This window comes from Sus scrofa, chromosome 6, assembly GCF_000003025.6.
Source record: "Sus scrofa isolate TJ Tabasco breed Duroc chromosome 6, Sscrofa11.1, whole genome shotgun sequence".
NCBI lineage: Eukaryota > Metazoa > Chordata > Mammalia > Artiodactyla > Suidae > Sus > Sus scrofa.
The window spans coordinates 4,640,995-4,656,137 of NC_010448.4; the positions used below are offsets into that span (position 1 = coordinate 4,640,995).

Genomic DNA, 15,143 nt, shown 5'->3' on the forward strand with positions numbered 1-15,143 from the left:
ACGCCGAGGGGCTGGGAGCAAAGCTCTGGGACGCGGAAGGGCCGGTGCGGGTCCTGCTTCGGGCCGCCGAGCCGAGGGATGTGGGCCGGGGGTCTTGCTCTGGGAGAAGGGGGTCCCGCGGGTCCGGAGGAGGGCGGCGTCGGGGTCGCCGCCGTGGGAGGAGGGGTCCCGGGGTCCCTGGGGTCCCGGCCGCTGCGTACTCACGTCCAGGATGACGGCGGTGCCCCCGCGTGGCGAGGCGGGGCTCGGGCCGGGGCCGGGGTCCGCGGCGGGGGCGGCGGGGACGTCGGGGGCCAGCGGCGCCCGGGGCTCGCCCATCCTGGCTCCCACCCAGCGCAGCAGCCCGCCCAGCGCCCGGCCCTGCGGCGGCGGCTCCCGAAGCAGCCTGTGCGCGCCGGCCCTGCACAGGCGCGCCGCCCGCTCGCACATCGCGCCGCGCCCGCCGCCGCCGCCGCCGCCGCCCGGAAGCCCGCCGACCCCCGCCCGGTCCGCGGTCCGCCCCCACGCGACCCTCTCCCCGGCGCCGCCGGCGCCGCCCGCGCGCCCCGCCCTCCCTCCCTCGGCCCCCGCGGCCGCGGCCACGCGGGGACGGGCCGGCGCCGGGGGACTGGAGCGGGGGGGGGCCGCTCCGCCCGGACCCCGAGCCACGTGCCCGGTGGTCACCGCCCCTACCCTCGGCGGCCGGGCGCGGCGGGCGAGGTGCTGCCCGTGTGGGCGCGGGGTCTGGGGGCTGGACCCCGGTCCGGCCGCCGAAGGGGTTGCTCAGCAGGGGCGGGGTCGTGGGGGTCTGGCTGCAGGGGTGTGCCCGGGGGGCAGCCCCCCAAAGTCTGCAGCTGCCCTCCCTCCCGAAGGTGCCCCCCCCACCTCAGGGGCCGGAGCGCGGTGTCCGGCGAGCCCAGAGCGCCCTCTGCCGGCTCCCGCTCCGGGGATCAGCGCCCACGCACGGGGGCCTCCTCCGCCACTCCGCTGGTACCCACTCTTTCCCGCCACGCCCGGGCACGCCCCCTCAGACCTCCTTCGCCCTTCATGCAACGACCAGAACCAATCTTCACCCCCGTCACCCTCTTCCCCTCCCACTTCTAGCATTCTTCCCTCCATCCGCCGCCCACTAACCCAAAGGATTAAAAGAGCTAGGTTTGGACACTGGCTTCTGAGAATAGGGAAAACAGAGGAGGTTCTTAGTCTTCTGGCGCTCACATCGAGGAACCAGAATCTGGAATGATTCCAGAAATAAATGAACAATTAAAGCCGAACTGCTAGGAAGAGGTGGCACCTTGGGCTTTGAGATGCAGATTTGCTTAAGGCCTTGGAGCGGTATGTGTCAGAAGCGGCTTCCTAAAGGAAGCGGTCCTTAAGCTGTGAGAGTGGAAGGAAGAGGAGTTAAAGGGAGGAGAGCAAAGTGCGTCTGACTGGAGATCACCCTATGCAAAGGTCCTGTGGCAGATACACGTGTGGGGAATAGGATGGACCCACCGAAAGGAGACTGACTGTGCGGCTGGAAGCGAGAGTGGGAGGGGTGGGAGGGGGCTGGGAGAGCCTCCCCAGCACCCATTCCTTCAACACACCCTTTCCTGACTGTTGTGCTCTGCTCCCACTCAGCGGGCCTTCCACTTGGGGCACCATCCGGCCGTTGTCCCCCCAACCCCCTGGCCCAGGACCTCTTCCCACATGGCCCCGTGCTTCTCCCCGCCACTCCCGCTCCTGGCTCCCAGAGCAGGATCCCAGGCACCTGGCCTCCCCAAGCACAGAATCCTCAAGACACAGGCGTGGAAGCAGTTGCTGGTTTTATTCAGGACCCGATTCTGGAAAGAGTGGGGCCCAGAGTCCTCCTGGCTCGGCGCTCAGCTGGTCTCGGTGGTCCCAGCTCACACTGCCAGCTTTTACCCCCAGTTACAGGTCTAGGCCTACCCTGGCCTGCGGTCACTGTTCCCACCCTGGCCTCAGGCTGGGCAGCTGTGGTTTCCCCACGCTTCATCTGAGAGGCCTGTAGCGTGGGCTCATGGCCACTCCTGTCCCCTGCCAGGAGAGGTCCCCCTTCCATCACTGGGGCATCCTGGGCCCGGCTCTCTGTCTAGGAGAGCCGTGGGGATCTTCCCTCCACTTTAGGGCGTGGGTGCGAGGACGTCAGGCCAGGTGCTAGGGCGGCTTCCTGCCCTCCTTGCTCAGCAGGGAGCTGGCCACAGCCAGGGCGCCACCCTGCACGAACCGCACAAAGTTGTCCCCGGCCAGCGGCCCCATGGCATACAGGCCCTCCTGGTGGGTGCTCTGGTAGGTGAAGGGGTCCACGTCAATGGGGTTCCTCTTGGCGCTCAGGGGCTGGTCGGGGTCCATGGCGAGGTCAGCCCCGGCCCCCGGGAGGAAGGACAGATCGGGGTGGGAGCCAATGAGGACCAGCACCAGGGAAACGCCAAAGACCTTCTGGAGGCCCTGGGGGTTCCGGAACACAGCCTGGCGGTCCTCCTTGAAGCGCAGCAGCTGGTGCTCGGGGAGGCTGCAGTAGCCCTCGTAGGGGCTGGGCGACAGGATGGACTGCTCCCGCATCATCTGGTGCACCTTGTGGTACTCGGGGTACAGCATCTTGGGCAGCTGGTTGAACACCAGGCCCGGGTCGTCCACAGGCCGGCGGAAGGCGTGGATCACGGGGACGTTGTAGTGGCGGGCGTAGAGGACCGCGTCGGCCGCAGACAGCCCCGCCCCGATGATGAGGACGGGGTCCGAGGATGGGGTCACCTTGCCTGCCCGCGTGGCCGCCTCCAGGGCTGACAGGTGATGGTGGACGAAGGGCAAGGCCTCTCCGGGGATGCCCAGCCGGGCTGGGCTGTCAGATGTGCCTGTGGCCAGGACCACGTTGCGGGCACACAGGGAGAAGGGCTGTTGGCTCTGGTCCTCGGCGGTCACGAAGCCGCGCACCTGGAAGAGGGGGCTGGGGTCCTGGGTCCCGGGGCCGCTCGGCTCGGGCATCCCCCAGTCCACGGCCGTGACCACGGCGCGGGACACGAAGTTGTGGCTCAGGCCCTTCTTGATCACATAGTCCCTGTAGTAATGAGCGATGTCCCCCGCCGTGGCCCGGCTGTTGCGGAGACCTCTGGGGGAAGGACGGGGGCAGGGTGTGAGTGTCAGAGAGGGGACTTGGTGGGAGTAGACTCGGGGTTATCGGGCAGAGGGGCTGGGTCAGGCCCGGAGCTAGACGGGGGCTGCCCCACCGGCAGGCACAGGGCTTTGGTCGCGCGGTTTGTCCCCTCAGACCCTCAGGCTCCCCTTCGGGAAAACGGAGCTGAATAGGGTGAGGTTCAGAGTGTGGCTGAATGGTTTAGAGTAGAACAGGACCATAAGCGACCGAAGGGTCAGCCAGTACTGTCCCCTCTAAGGACTAAGTCGTATAGTCGTATTCTTTTTTTTTTTTTTTTTTTTTGTCTTTTTGCTATTTCTTGGGCCGCTCCCGCGGCATAGGCTAGGGGTTGAATCGGAGCTGTAGCCGCCGGCCTACACCAGAGCCACAGCCACGCGGGATCTGAGCCGCGTCTGCGACCCACACCACAGCTCACAGCAACGCCGGATCCTGAACCCACTGATCGAGGCCAGGGATCGAACCCGCAACCTCATGGTTCCTAGTCGGATTGTTAACCACTGAGCCAGACGGGAACTCCAAGATCGTGTATTTTTCTATACGTGCCTATATTTCAGTAAACAAATTGGTTAAAGAATACTCCTGGTAAAGCACTGAGCACACTCGTAGCAGACAGAGTAACAGCAGCGACTATTATTATTACTATCATGTCACTGTTACTGTTGTTGTCGTTACTATTGCTATTGCGCCACTCTTTCCAGGGCCACCGCTAGGGCCAGCGTTGTCGGGGTGAGGCGCAGACTGTGACATTCTCTCAGCTCCTCCCTGGATCTACCACGTGATCTTAGGTGAGTTACGTTCCCCGACTTGTGGACACATTGTTAAGGATTAACTCACTTAAAGAGAATCCTTTGTGACACGCAGCGCACACGACCCGCAACATCAGCGTGAGCTTGGACCGCATCCCTGAGGCCCCTGCAGCCAGCCCGCCTCGGCAGTCTGCCGCTGAAACGGGAGCTGAGGACTCATGTTGGCTGCGGCCTCAGTCACTTCCCTCCTCTGTTATAGTGAAAATTGTTTTTATTTTTTTTGCTTTTTAGGGCCACACCTGCGGCATATGGAGGTTCCCAGGCTAGGGGTCCAATCGGAGCTGCAGCTGCTGGCCACAGCCACAGCCACAGCAAGGCCAGATCTGAGCCGTATCTGTGGCCTACACCACAGCTCACAGCCACGCTGGATCCCTAACCCCCTGAGCGAGGCCAGGGATCGAACCCATGTCCTCATGGATCCTAGTTGGGTTCGTTTCCTCTGAGCCACGACAGGAACTCTGAAAATTGTTTGTAAAAGGCTGTGCTAAGCAGCTGTGGCATGGGGTTATTTGTAATAACGGAGCGCTGAAAGGAATGACAACGCCGTGACTGGGCAGAGGGACCACTCATGGGCAGAGAGCACGCCTGTCCCGGCTTCGACCTCCTCGGCACAAGGCCTGGCATGTAGGAGTCACTCCGTGGAGATGCCTGCCCTCCCTCTGGAACATTCCATGGCCGTGCGAAAGGACGGGTGCGACCACTGTGTGATCCTGCGATGCACTGTTACATTTTAAGAGCAGGAGAGAAAAGGTACGTCTGCAAGAGACGTTCCTGTCAATACCTCGCCACACAAACCTCAGTGTCTTCCTGCCAAGTCTGCAGGGACAGTCTTTGTGTCAAAGGACAGACAGTAAGCCCTGGAGAGGCGGAAACTGAGTTGTAGAAGCCGACTGCCTACGGGGTGCGGGGACAAGCCCCGTCAGGGCCCCCAGGGTGGAGGGAACGCTGCCCAGGTGGCGGCCCTCTGCCCTGACCCCGGGCAACTTTCCACCCTGCGCCCCCGGCCGAGCCGGGGCTGGCATTCACCGGCCAGTGATGCCACTGCCTCTGGGGCTGCAGTGTGGTCATCACGCAGCAGGAAGCCGGGCAGGAAGAGGTGTGGCAGCACTGAGTACAAGTGTGGCCTTGGGGTCACTTGTCTTTCTTTTCTAATTTTCAGCTTTCTACAGTATAGTTAGTTTCTAACACAAAAACATTGAAAGAAAAAAGTTGGAGTTCCCGTCATGGCTCAGTGGTTAATGAATCCGACTAGGAACCATGAGGCGGCGGGTTCGATCCCTGGCCTTGCTCAGTGGGTTAAGGATCCGGCATTGCTGTGAGCTGTGGTGTAGGTCGCAGACTCAGCTTAGGTCCCACGTTGCTGTGGCTGTGGTGTAGGCCGGTGGCTACAGCTCTGATTAGCCCCCTAGCCTGGGAACCTCCAGGTGCCATGGTGCAGCCCTAGAAAAGGCAAAAAGACCAAAAAAAAAAGTTGATCCTATTAGCTGACCTAGGAAAAAAGAGACTGTTCCAAGCCAGAATAAGTGGGAGGCCGAGGACGGGAGCCTGGGCAGGGTGTGGGGGACAAGGCCGGCTGTCACCCCCTCTTAGAGCCTGGGAGGCCACAGGGAGGTTGTGTGGCAGAAGCACTGGGCAGGGAGTTCTGGAGAAGCCAGTTCTGCTGCTCTTGCCGCGTGGTCTCGGGTGAGTCCCTTCCCTGGGCCCAGCCTCAGCTGCCCCCGGAGTAGCAGGAAGGGGGAGGCTAGATGAGCTCAAAGCCCCTTTACCTCTGGATCCCAGGTTCAATGTCAGGGGCGGGCCTGGGTCTTCCCTGCCCCCCTTGGGCTTCCCAAGGAGGCCTTACCTTCGCTTCCTGCACATCCAGTCCTTGACCTGCAGGTCTGGGAGCCCCATCCACTGGCCTTGGCTCAGGGTCACCATGGAGCCTTCAATGGACTGGGAGGAAAGCAGACCAATGTCAAGGCCTTGGCTGGCCCCCAACCCACTCAGGGCTAGAGGGCGTCAGGGGTGGGGGCCCTTAGCTGGGGCTGTCAGGGAAGGGAGCAGGGCGGGGGGGGGGGCGGGGGGAGGAGAGGAGGGAAAGGCAGGGAATGGGGGAGTCCTCACCCCAGTTACATCTACCTAAGTCGACCTGTCGATTCGGCCCAAGTCCCCACTCACATGCCAGGCACCCCCAGGCAGGTTCCGGCCCAGGACCAGGTGGGGGATGGCTCGCTCCTTCTGGTACTTCCAGGTGAGGACAGACTCCGTGTTTCCCCCAAAGTCTGTGTCTGGGCGCAGGAGGGCGTCAAAGAGCAGGGCCACTGGGCTTTGACTCCGGCCTTCAAGGCCTTCGGACAGATAATCCAGGTCCTGGCACAGGGTGGTGGTGGGGTGTGGACACAAGTCAGAGGGGCCGCCAAAGGAAAGTGACCTTCCCACAATATCAAAGTGCCAGATAAGCTTGGGAAATGCTGCCTTTCAGAAGGAGATAACACATGGCAGCAAACTAAAGGCACTGACAAGTCCTGCAGCTGTCATGTATGTATAATTTCACCAAACCCAGTGTCTCTCAGCTATACTGGAGTAGGAACATTTTTCTCTGCCAGTTATTCTGAGGAGCTGGTGTCCTGTAGAAGGCATTTTGAAAAATGCCCATCTAGACCAAACGTGGGCTTACTTCCTCACCAGCTTGACCATGGGAGGGGACCGGGGGATAGATGCAGTCTGAGGGGGAGGTGGACGATGAGTGGCCTCCTGGAAGCCAAGGGCATGGGGACAGGTTGGTAAGCCCTCTTGGGCAGGGGTTCTCGGCTTTGGCACCACTGGCAGTTGGGCTGGTTAATTCTCTGTGGTGGGGCTGTCCTGTGTTGGAGGAAATTTTACGGCATCCCTGGCCTCGACCCTCTGAGCCTGTGCTACCACCGCTCGGGTTTAGAATCACTAGTTTTGCAGAGGTCAGGCTGGTGTGTATTTGTAAGTGTGTGTTTTTTTTTTTTGGTCTTTTTAGGGCCAAATCCATAGCATATGGAGGTTCCCAGGGGGCCAGGGGTCTAATGGGAGCTGTAGCCACCAGTCTACACCACAGCCAGAGCAAATGGGATCCAATCCACATCTTCGACACACACCACAGCTCACAGCAACACTGGATCCTTAACCCACTGAGCGAGGCCAGGGATCGAACCCGCATCCTCATGGATGCTAGTAGGATTCGTTTGTGCTGCACCACGATAGGAACTCCCTGTATTTGTAAGTCTTAAAAGACAGCTCTGATTTCTCTTTGTCCAGCTTCTGCCTTTGGTTCCGTGGCCTCTCACACATTTGGTCTCGTGTCTCGCAAATGCATCCCTTTGAGCTTAGCCTTGGGCAGGTGGGTCTCCCTCCCGCCTTGCCAGGAGCTCTGGCTCACCTGGTCCGTGATGGAGACCCCTGGCGCCTCGCTGAGTTTCCTCTGCAGCAGAGGGTGAGGGTGGACAGCATCCGGCTTCACGTAGGGGGTATAGCCTGAGAGCAGGTAGGACAGGCAGATGCCCGAGGGACCGTTGCCTGGGGGGAGAGGGCCGCATTTTGGGGAGAGGGCGGGGTCAGAGGGCAGCGTTTTAGGGTGTGAGAGACCACCGCCAGCCAGGGCTTGGGTCTCCGTGTCTCATTCACTCACAAAAATAAAAATAAAACATGTATTAAGCCCTTCGCATGTGCCAGGCATGAAAACAACTGGTAACAAACTAAGGGAGAGTTGCCGAGAGCCCACCAGGGCCAGGGGCTCTAGAACAGTACTACTTTGGAAACAACCACCGACCTTTCCCGAGTGCTTACTATGTGTCAAGCTTTGTGTGAAGTCATTTTAATAATAACAAAATGATGAGAAACCGACAGCCCCTGCTCCTGTACCAGGCCCCTCTGAAGCCCTGAAGCGCTGGCATTAACCCACGGAGCTTTCCCAATGATTTCAGCCAGGCGCATGCTACCTTTTCTCCTTGAGGAAGCTGGGGCACAGAGAGGTTGAGTGACTTGTCTGTGGTCACACAGCAGTTTGATGGAGATCCTGAGATTACTAAGAACTAGTCCAGTCCTCCAGCACTGACGGTGTGTTCAGTCAAACAGGTGTGCAAAACTGTTAGAGCCACAGGCGGCTACATGCTCTGGGGGACTAGCTTGGGGGCCGGGGTGCTCCGGAGGGGTGCAAAGCCCTCTGTCGGGCTGCCTGCCTCAAGGTCTGGATGATTGCCTCGCTTATCAGTGGCACTTCTTGGGCAATTAAGCTCATGACATCACTTCTTATCTGTCTTTTCCCTCTCTTTTTATCTGTCTTTTCTCTCCTTATCGTGTGCTGTTCTGAGACTTTCTTACACGTGGACAACAGGATGAACCATATGAAATGCACAGGCTCAGCTGTTTTGTTTGTTAGTGTTGTAGTTGGTTGGTTGTTTTGGCTGTGCCTGCAGCATGTGGAAGCTCCCGGGCCAGGGGTCGAACCTGCGCCACTGCAGGAAGCAGAGCCACAGCAGTGACAATGCTAGATCCTTAACCCACTGAGCCACCAGGAAACTCCTCCAATGTTTTTCACTTACAAAAATGGCCATTTCATGTGGTTCAACCTGCCCCTTGCCTGGAGGGAGGGGCCACCCGTCCCCCATCTTTTGCAGGACCCCCTGCTTTGGCTGTGTCCCTGTCACTCGGCAACCCGGGCACAGGGAAAGCATGGGACAGCGCAGGCTTTGCACCAGGCCCCCCTCGCCCTGGCTGGGCAACCTCTGCAAGTCACTCTGCTCTTGCCTCACGGGTTCCGGGAAGGACCATGTGGAATGTTTGCTAAATCGTTATGCGCAGCACCGGACGCATGGTGAACACCCGTGGCCTTGCCCACTCCTGACCTCTGACCCTCGGGGCTCAGTGCAGCCCCTCCCCCACCCTAGGCGGCACTCACCAATGATGACGACCGGGAGGGGCTCCGAGCTGCTGGCACCGAGGTGGTCCTTCCTCCAGTTGCTCATGGCCGTGGCTGGCAGAGCCTTAGGGCTGGCAGCCGACCTGGGGAAGGGGTGGAGGAGCCACTCGGTGAGCCTGGGTGTCACACGGGAGCTTTCCAGCTGCAGGGTGGCCTTCGGGACCAAGTCCAAGGTCCTCCCTCAGTCACCAGGATGACACTCCCCTCTCACACCCGCTGCATTCGAAATGGGCCCAGTTATGCAGGGTTCTCTCCCCTGGCCTGGTCACCCACTGTGGGCAAGCCCTGCCTAGCACTTGGGTGACGGCTGCCACCTCCACCTCACAGTCCAACCCTCAGGTCTTTGGTGGACCTGGCCCTGGAGAGGCGCCTCTGAGCTGGTGACAATGGGCCCATTCCCAGACCTCTCTGGGTCTCAGTTTCCCCATCTGTAAAGTGGAGATAATGTCTCTATCCTGTAGGGTTGTTGGAAGGAGGCCACACTGAGGGGCTGCACGTGACGCCCCCTGCCTGGAGCAAATGTGCCTCTGGGAAAAGACCAGAGAGCTCCCTGCCTGCTCCAGGGCTGGGCTAGAACAGGCCACCGAGGGGAATCCGCAGAAGCCTAAGCCCCTTGGTTGGGAGAGAAATGCCGCTAAACCAGCTCGTCTCTGGAGCACCAGCGCCACCTGCTGGCCACAGGCTCACACACACGAGGAAGGTGCAGACCCACCTTCTAAACACACACACACACACACACACACACACACACACGGAAGGTGCAGACCCACCTTCTGTATACACACACACACCCAAACCCAGCTAATAGGTGCACCGACCTCACCCACTGTCCTGCAGCTTGCCCTCCCGAGGGCCACAAAGCAACATCTGCACTGAGAGTGAGGAATGGGTGAGCATTTATACTTCCTACGGCCCAGGAACTTGCCATCTTTTTTTTCTCCCATCCTCCTCACACTGACGATGCAGAAAGCACCTTGGGGCTGTTATCCCACTTCACAGGTGTGTAAACTGGGGCTTGGAGAAGTTGCACAAGTTGCTCAATGTCATGCAGCCGTTTTTGCCTGAATGCACCCCTCGGCCTGTCCCTAGGGAGACCCGGGCCAACAGCAAGTAAAAGGGTGTGTGGGGGCACAGGGGATGGAACCCCAGGGGCAGCCAGGGATAGGGGACCAGGGCTGCTGGCCCTCAGAATTCTCCCAGAGAGGTGGAAAGCTGGCTTTTTATCTGAATTCTCTGAGTTGGAAAAGGGGGCAGCTAACTCACATTTTTAGAAAACCTTGAACAGGCTGATGAGACACAGCCAAGGCCAGCACATGACCTCTGATGTATGCAGAGTGACAGCAACACCAGGCGGGCAGGTCCCGAGCAGATGGACAAGGGACAGCTGCTCAGAGAGGCCAGCGAGAGGACGGGGTGTCACTGCCACAGCAACAACGGGTCTTCCCACTGCCCTTTACACTTTGCAAGGAGAGAAGCTTGCGTCTAAGTGACAGCACTGTGGCCTCCCAGGCAGCCTGGGAGGTGGGTGATGTCACCTCCGTCTGGCAGGAGAGGAGAGGGAGGCTCCGAGGGTGAAGGTCAGGGATAGTGTGGCCTTCTCCATGCCTGGATGCCTGCAGGGGCCACATCGTTTGCCTGGAGAGAGGATTCTGGGGCGACTGATGACAACACCAGAAATGACAAACATGTCCCTACTTCTTTGGAAGCTGGCTAGGTGCCAGGCAGGCTCAAAACACTTCATGCGCCTTAAATCATTTCATCTGTGCTAACTGGGTGGTTACAATAGTCTCACAATCTCTCCCATATTACAGATGGGGAAACTGAGGCCCAGCGAGCTTCTCACAGCTCTGGGGAAGAGGGCTTGTGGCTCCCAGAACACTTCCGCTGCTCCCTTCAAACAGCCCAGGGCCCTGCACGCCTCTCCCTCACTGTCCCCAGGACAGGCGGCAGCAGGACGCCTGTGCTGTGTTTGCTAAACGCCCCCAGGCCTCAGCTCCTTTAATCTTCATGGAACCCACTTTACAGATGGGAAAACTGAGGATCAGGGAAGTGAAACCATGCCCCCGAGGTCACAGAGCCGGTGAATAATGAAACCAGAGTTTGGTCCCTGAGGGCTGCGACTACCTAGACTCCCCATAGGCACCCCCCCAACCTCCGCCGCCCTTGAGCGTGCCAACCCACCCCTGGTACCCATGCCAGGGTCCTTCACCTCTCTTGTCCCTTTGAATCCTCCCACGGAGTAAGGAGGGCACTGGTGGACAAGGAATCAGAAACCACTGCCCCCTTTTCACTGTTCCAGGAGGCAGAGGGGCCCCACTGACCCCCAGGGCTTTTTTGGACTCCAAGCCCAGTGCTCACTGCCAGAAGCTTCTGGATGCCACACACATGAGGTCACCACCCGGAGGCTGACCTGAGAGATCACTTCCTGTGCAGTGATGCAGAGACCTGAGACTTAAAGCTATCAAATCTTCGTACAAGAACGCACGCTGCCAAATTTCATTTGGAAGTTTAACTTCCTATTTCTTTCACGCTTTTAGTTTTGTGGAGTGGGAACGGTCAGTTTTTAATGTGAACTCTAGGTTGGAGTCCCTCTGGTGGAAGACGGCAAACGCGAGGGAGAAACAGTTCACATTAAAAACTCATTCAAATTCACACACAAATGAGCTTTAAAAGGAATGGGAATGATCGCACCTTGGAAGGATGTTTCTTTGGAATTTGTGGCATTGCTGGTTCCAGGGTTGTGAAAGCTTAAAGCTGCTCTAAGACTCGGGACAGCTGCGGGGCTACATTTATTGAGCATGCCTGGTGGCTTTTTTGCTCATTTCACTTTAATGACAACCCTCCCATCCCTTTTGCCCAGAGGGAAGGACCCGGGTCAGGAGGGAGCAGGTGTCTTTCTCAGGAATGTCGGGAGGCCACGCCCCCAAGCCCAACTCCTGCCCCGAGATACCTGGCGGAGGAACACTGTACGACAGGGGAGGATGAGAGGCTGCTCCCTCAGCCCCAGTGCCACCTGCCATTAGTCACCAGGATGAGCCCTCACCTCCCTCCGGAGCCTCCCGCATCTGGTTCCCCGGACCCCTGGGACCCCACTCCGCATTCCCGGCACCCTCAACCCTCCTGCGAGACGCCAGGTCCCAGGTGCCTGGGGGCTCTGCCGCCTGAGAGCAGGAGAGGCGAGGACCGAGGCCAGTACCCAGTCTGCCAGCGGGACCCAGTGGCCTCGGGCGCCGGGCAGCCTGCCCAGGCTGGCCACACCTCTCTTTCCTACCAAGAGCAGCGTCACGTGGGCTGGGGTGTACTCGAGCAGGGCAGCGGAGGGTGCCGGGCACCTGGAGATGCGCATGGCCAGGACGGGTGGAGGAGGGACCGGGGTGGGAGGGCGACCGTGCCGGCCGGGGGAGCCAGTGGGCCGCCCCCAAGACCGCCTGGGGGCCTCCTGCCTGGCTCCCGGCCCCTGCCGTGATGGGCCACCTTCTCCCGCCCCCATGCCTCGCCCGGGCCACTCACCTTATTAGGGGGATCGAGGACACCGGGGAGCTTGGCTGAGTCAGGCACTAGGAGAACCAGGGGTCACGGCGAGGGCCGAGGGAGCAGGACGCTCAGTACCCCGTGGGGATCCAAGAGGCTGTAGGAGGCTGGGAAGCCAGGGTATTTCAGGGCCTGGGAAGAGGCGGGCGGTGGGCGGGGCCAGAAAATCACTTTCATAAGCGTGAGTCAGCAGGGGCTCCTGGATGAATGAACTTGCCCTTCTGGAAGGCAGGAGGTCACGTTGCCAGCCCTGGGGACGGACTTAAAGCGCCCTCCGCCCCCACCGCCACCCCAGGCAGGGGCCCGTGGGTGGCCCCGCTGAGCCTTTCCCCTTCTGGAGGCGGGACCGTCCTGCCCAGCACGCAATCAAGGCGGCCCCTTGAAGTGGAGAAAGAAGTCCCGGCCCTCATTCCATCTGGTTCTACAGGTGTCTCCCCTCTCTACCGGCCCCCGCCCCCCCATAACATGCCCCCTGATCCCAGCTCAGCCACTTCCGGAGCAGCCTGCCTCAGTTTCCTCATCTGAAAAATGGGCTACGGGCGTACGTTACAGCTTCCTCTCCTGGGTGGATGTGGTTTCGATGATGTGGTTCTTGGTGACCAAGTCTAAAACATGAAGCCTGCTCCCTGGTTCCTGTCTTTGCGCCGTTAATTTTCCTCTCTAGCGTGTGGCAATGCGCACCGCGCCTGGTGCCATTTCTTATTATTTTATTGTCGCTCTCTCCCTATACCAGGGTTCTGGGTGGCCGGGAAGTGTAGGTGTGTCTGCTTTAGTCCGTGTCTGCGACAGCGCTGGGCACATAGTAGGTCCTCAGGAAGGAAAGGAAAGGAGGGCGCTTGGTCGGTCCTCCGCCCCTAAACCTCCGTGCCTTTTAAGCTGTTACTTCAATATGGATGTGACTGTCCCTCCCAGGCTCCTCTCTTGCCTGGGGACTTACTTCCTGCCAGCCCTGCCTTGTGGCTGGTGGGGGCGGGGCGGGGCAGGGCGAGGCGGGGGCTGGGGGCAGTTGCTAGGAGCGGTCCCATCAGGGCCAGGACGAGGGTGAGGCCAGCGAGACATTCACCTTGTGTGCAAAACTTAAGGAGATGCCCAAAACACCGTGACCAAGAAAACAATATTTTGATGCAAATGAGAAAAAAAAAATGAATGGCAAAAATCCAAGATATAAGCATGTTACCATTTCAAAGGTGGGATCCATAACCATGCCACGCAGAGCTGGACTAGAGCCTGATGCAAAAAGAAAAATCAGAATACTGAAGCTGTCTTGATTTAAAACTTTGATATTTTGTTCATCCTGGATTTGGGGCATTTTGATTTTTAAAAACATTATATGAACACACTAAGGGCCTTGATTAGGGAGTGTTTTGCTGCCCCTTGCAGTTTGTGCCCGAGGTGATGTCTGTCTCCTAGTTCTGGCCCTGGTGGCCCCAGGGCACAAGGGCCCTGTCCCAGAATATGCACGGGAGGGCGGGGACCTGGCCTGACTGCAGGGCCCCTTGAGGAACAGGGGGTGGGGCCCTGGCCAAAGGTGGCTCTGAAGATGCGAGAGCTGCTGGGACCTGGAGTTGGGGGTGGGGGAGGCTGAAAGGCTGGTGACAAGGGTTTGGGGGCAGTATGAGGAGCTAGGGTGAGGAGGGAGACCCTGGGGCACCCAGCCCCACCAATCAGGTGACTGGTCCAGACTGGGCTTCGCCCAGCGTGGCATAGTGAGCAAGGGCTGCTTTGGGGGCTGGATAGGCTTGGGCGAGTCACTGCCCTCCCAGGGCCTCCCTTAACCCAGGAGAGACAGCACTCATAGCACTTTCCTCCTGAGGTCCTAGGCAGCCCTATGACTGTTTCACAACATGCAGGTGCCAGCAGGAAGCCTATTGCTGGGGGCGGGGGGGCTCAGCTCCCTGGCTGGCTTCAAGCTGTGCTGCAGGTGTGCTGTGTGACCTTGGGCCGTTGGCATACCTCTCTGGGCCTCTGGGCCAGTCACAGCCTTATTACCAAAGCTTCCTGACGCTCTGAGGTGCACCCTGCGACAGACCAGGACCTAGCCGGGGGTTTGCACATACACACCCGGAGCAGCTGGGGAGCGTGGCTGCCCGGGGATGTCTCTCTGGCGCAGGTGTAGCTTTCCCAGCTGCGCCCCCCACCCCGACTGTCTCCACTTCCTGGTTGTGGGGTGGGGGGAGTTTGCAAACTGAGGCACAGACACTCTAGGAGCTCATGGAGCGGGGCGAGGCTGAGGCTCAGAGTGGGAGGAAGAGCCTGGAAGGAGATGGGCTTCAGGGACCCTCATTTCTGAAGCGGGCCGGTCCTTCTTCCCACCCTGCGCCACCGCCCCCATCGGCCCTGACCCCTTTTCTCGATTTGGAAAAGTTGCTGATACGGGAGAATCGTGGGCGAGATATGGACTTTCTTCCCCCTCGCTTGTTTACCTGACAGCTGATTATCAGAAATAAAATGTGTTGAGTGGCTTCCAGAAAGCTCGACTGAGACAGAGACCGATAATGTCACAGGCAGACCCAGGGGTTAAGGTTAGAGGCGCCACAGGGAGACAAGGAGCGAGATGGGTCTTTGCAGGTAATTCTGGGGGACCGGCTCTCGTGGGCTCCACCAGGTACCTTGACTCCTCTAGACCTGGCCTGTCTCCTTCTCTGCCATGACTTCACATAGCTGTTCAGCCCCTGAAGTGTGAGCCTGAAAGTAGGGTTGCAGGTGCAGGAAAAAAAAAAAAAAAAAAAAAGGCACCCGGTAACTTTGA

The 15,143-nt window shown here is 59.5% G+C and overlaps 2 protein-coding genes across 2 annotated transcripts in view; both read right to left on the reverse strand.

The window, feature by feature from the left end:
* Window positions 1–456, reverse strand: part of NECAB2 (N-terminal EF-hand calcium binding protein 2) — a 42,699-nt gene extending 42,243 nt beyond the window's left edge. Inside the window, 1 exon segment of the mRNA XM_021093738.1 lies at window positions 205–456. Within this exon segment, the coding sequence (XP_020949397.1) occupies window positions 205–429 (225 nt within the window). The 5' untranslated portion in view covers window positions 430–456.
* OSGIN1 (oxidative stress induced growth inhibitor 1) lies at window positions 1,768–15,119 on the reverse strand. The gene is made up of 6 exons (XM_021093739.1): window positions 12,374–15,119; window positions 8,843–8,946; window positions 7,325–7,461; window positions 6,097–6,288; window positions 5,780–5,871; window positions 1,768–3,085 (listed from the first exon to the last, which is right to left on the reverse strand). Exons 2-6 carry the CDS (start codon window positions 8,907–8,909, stop codon window positions 2,137–2,139), a joined length of 1,437 nt encoding a protein of 478 aa, XP_020949398.1. The 5' UTR covers window positions 8,910–8,946; window positions 12,374–15,119; the 3' UTR covers window positions 1,768–2,136.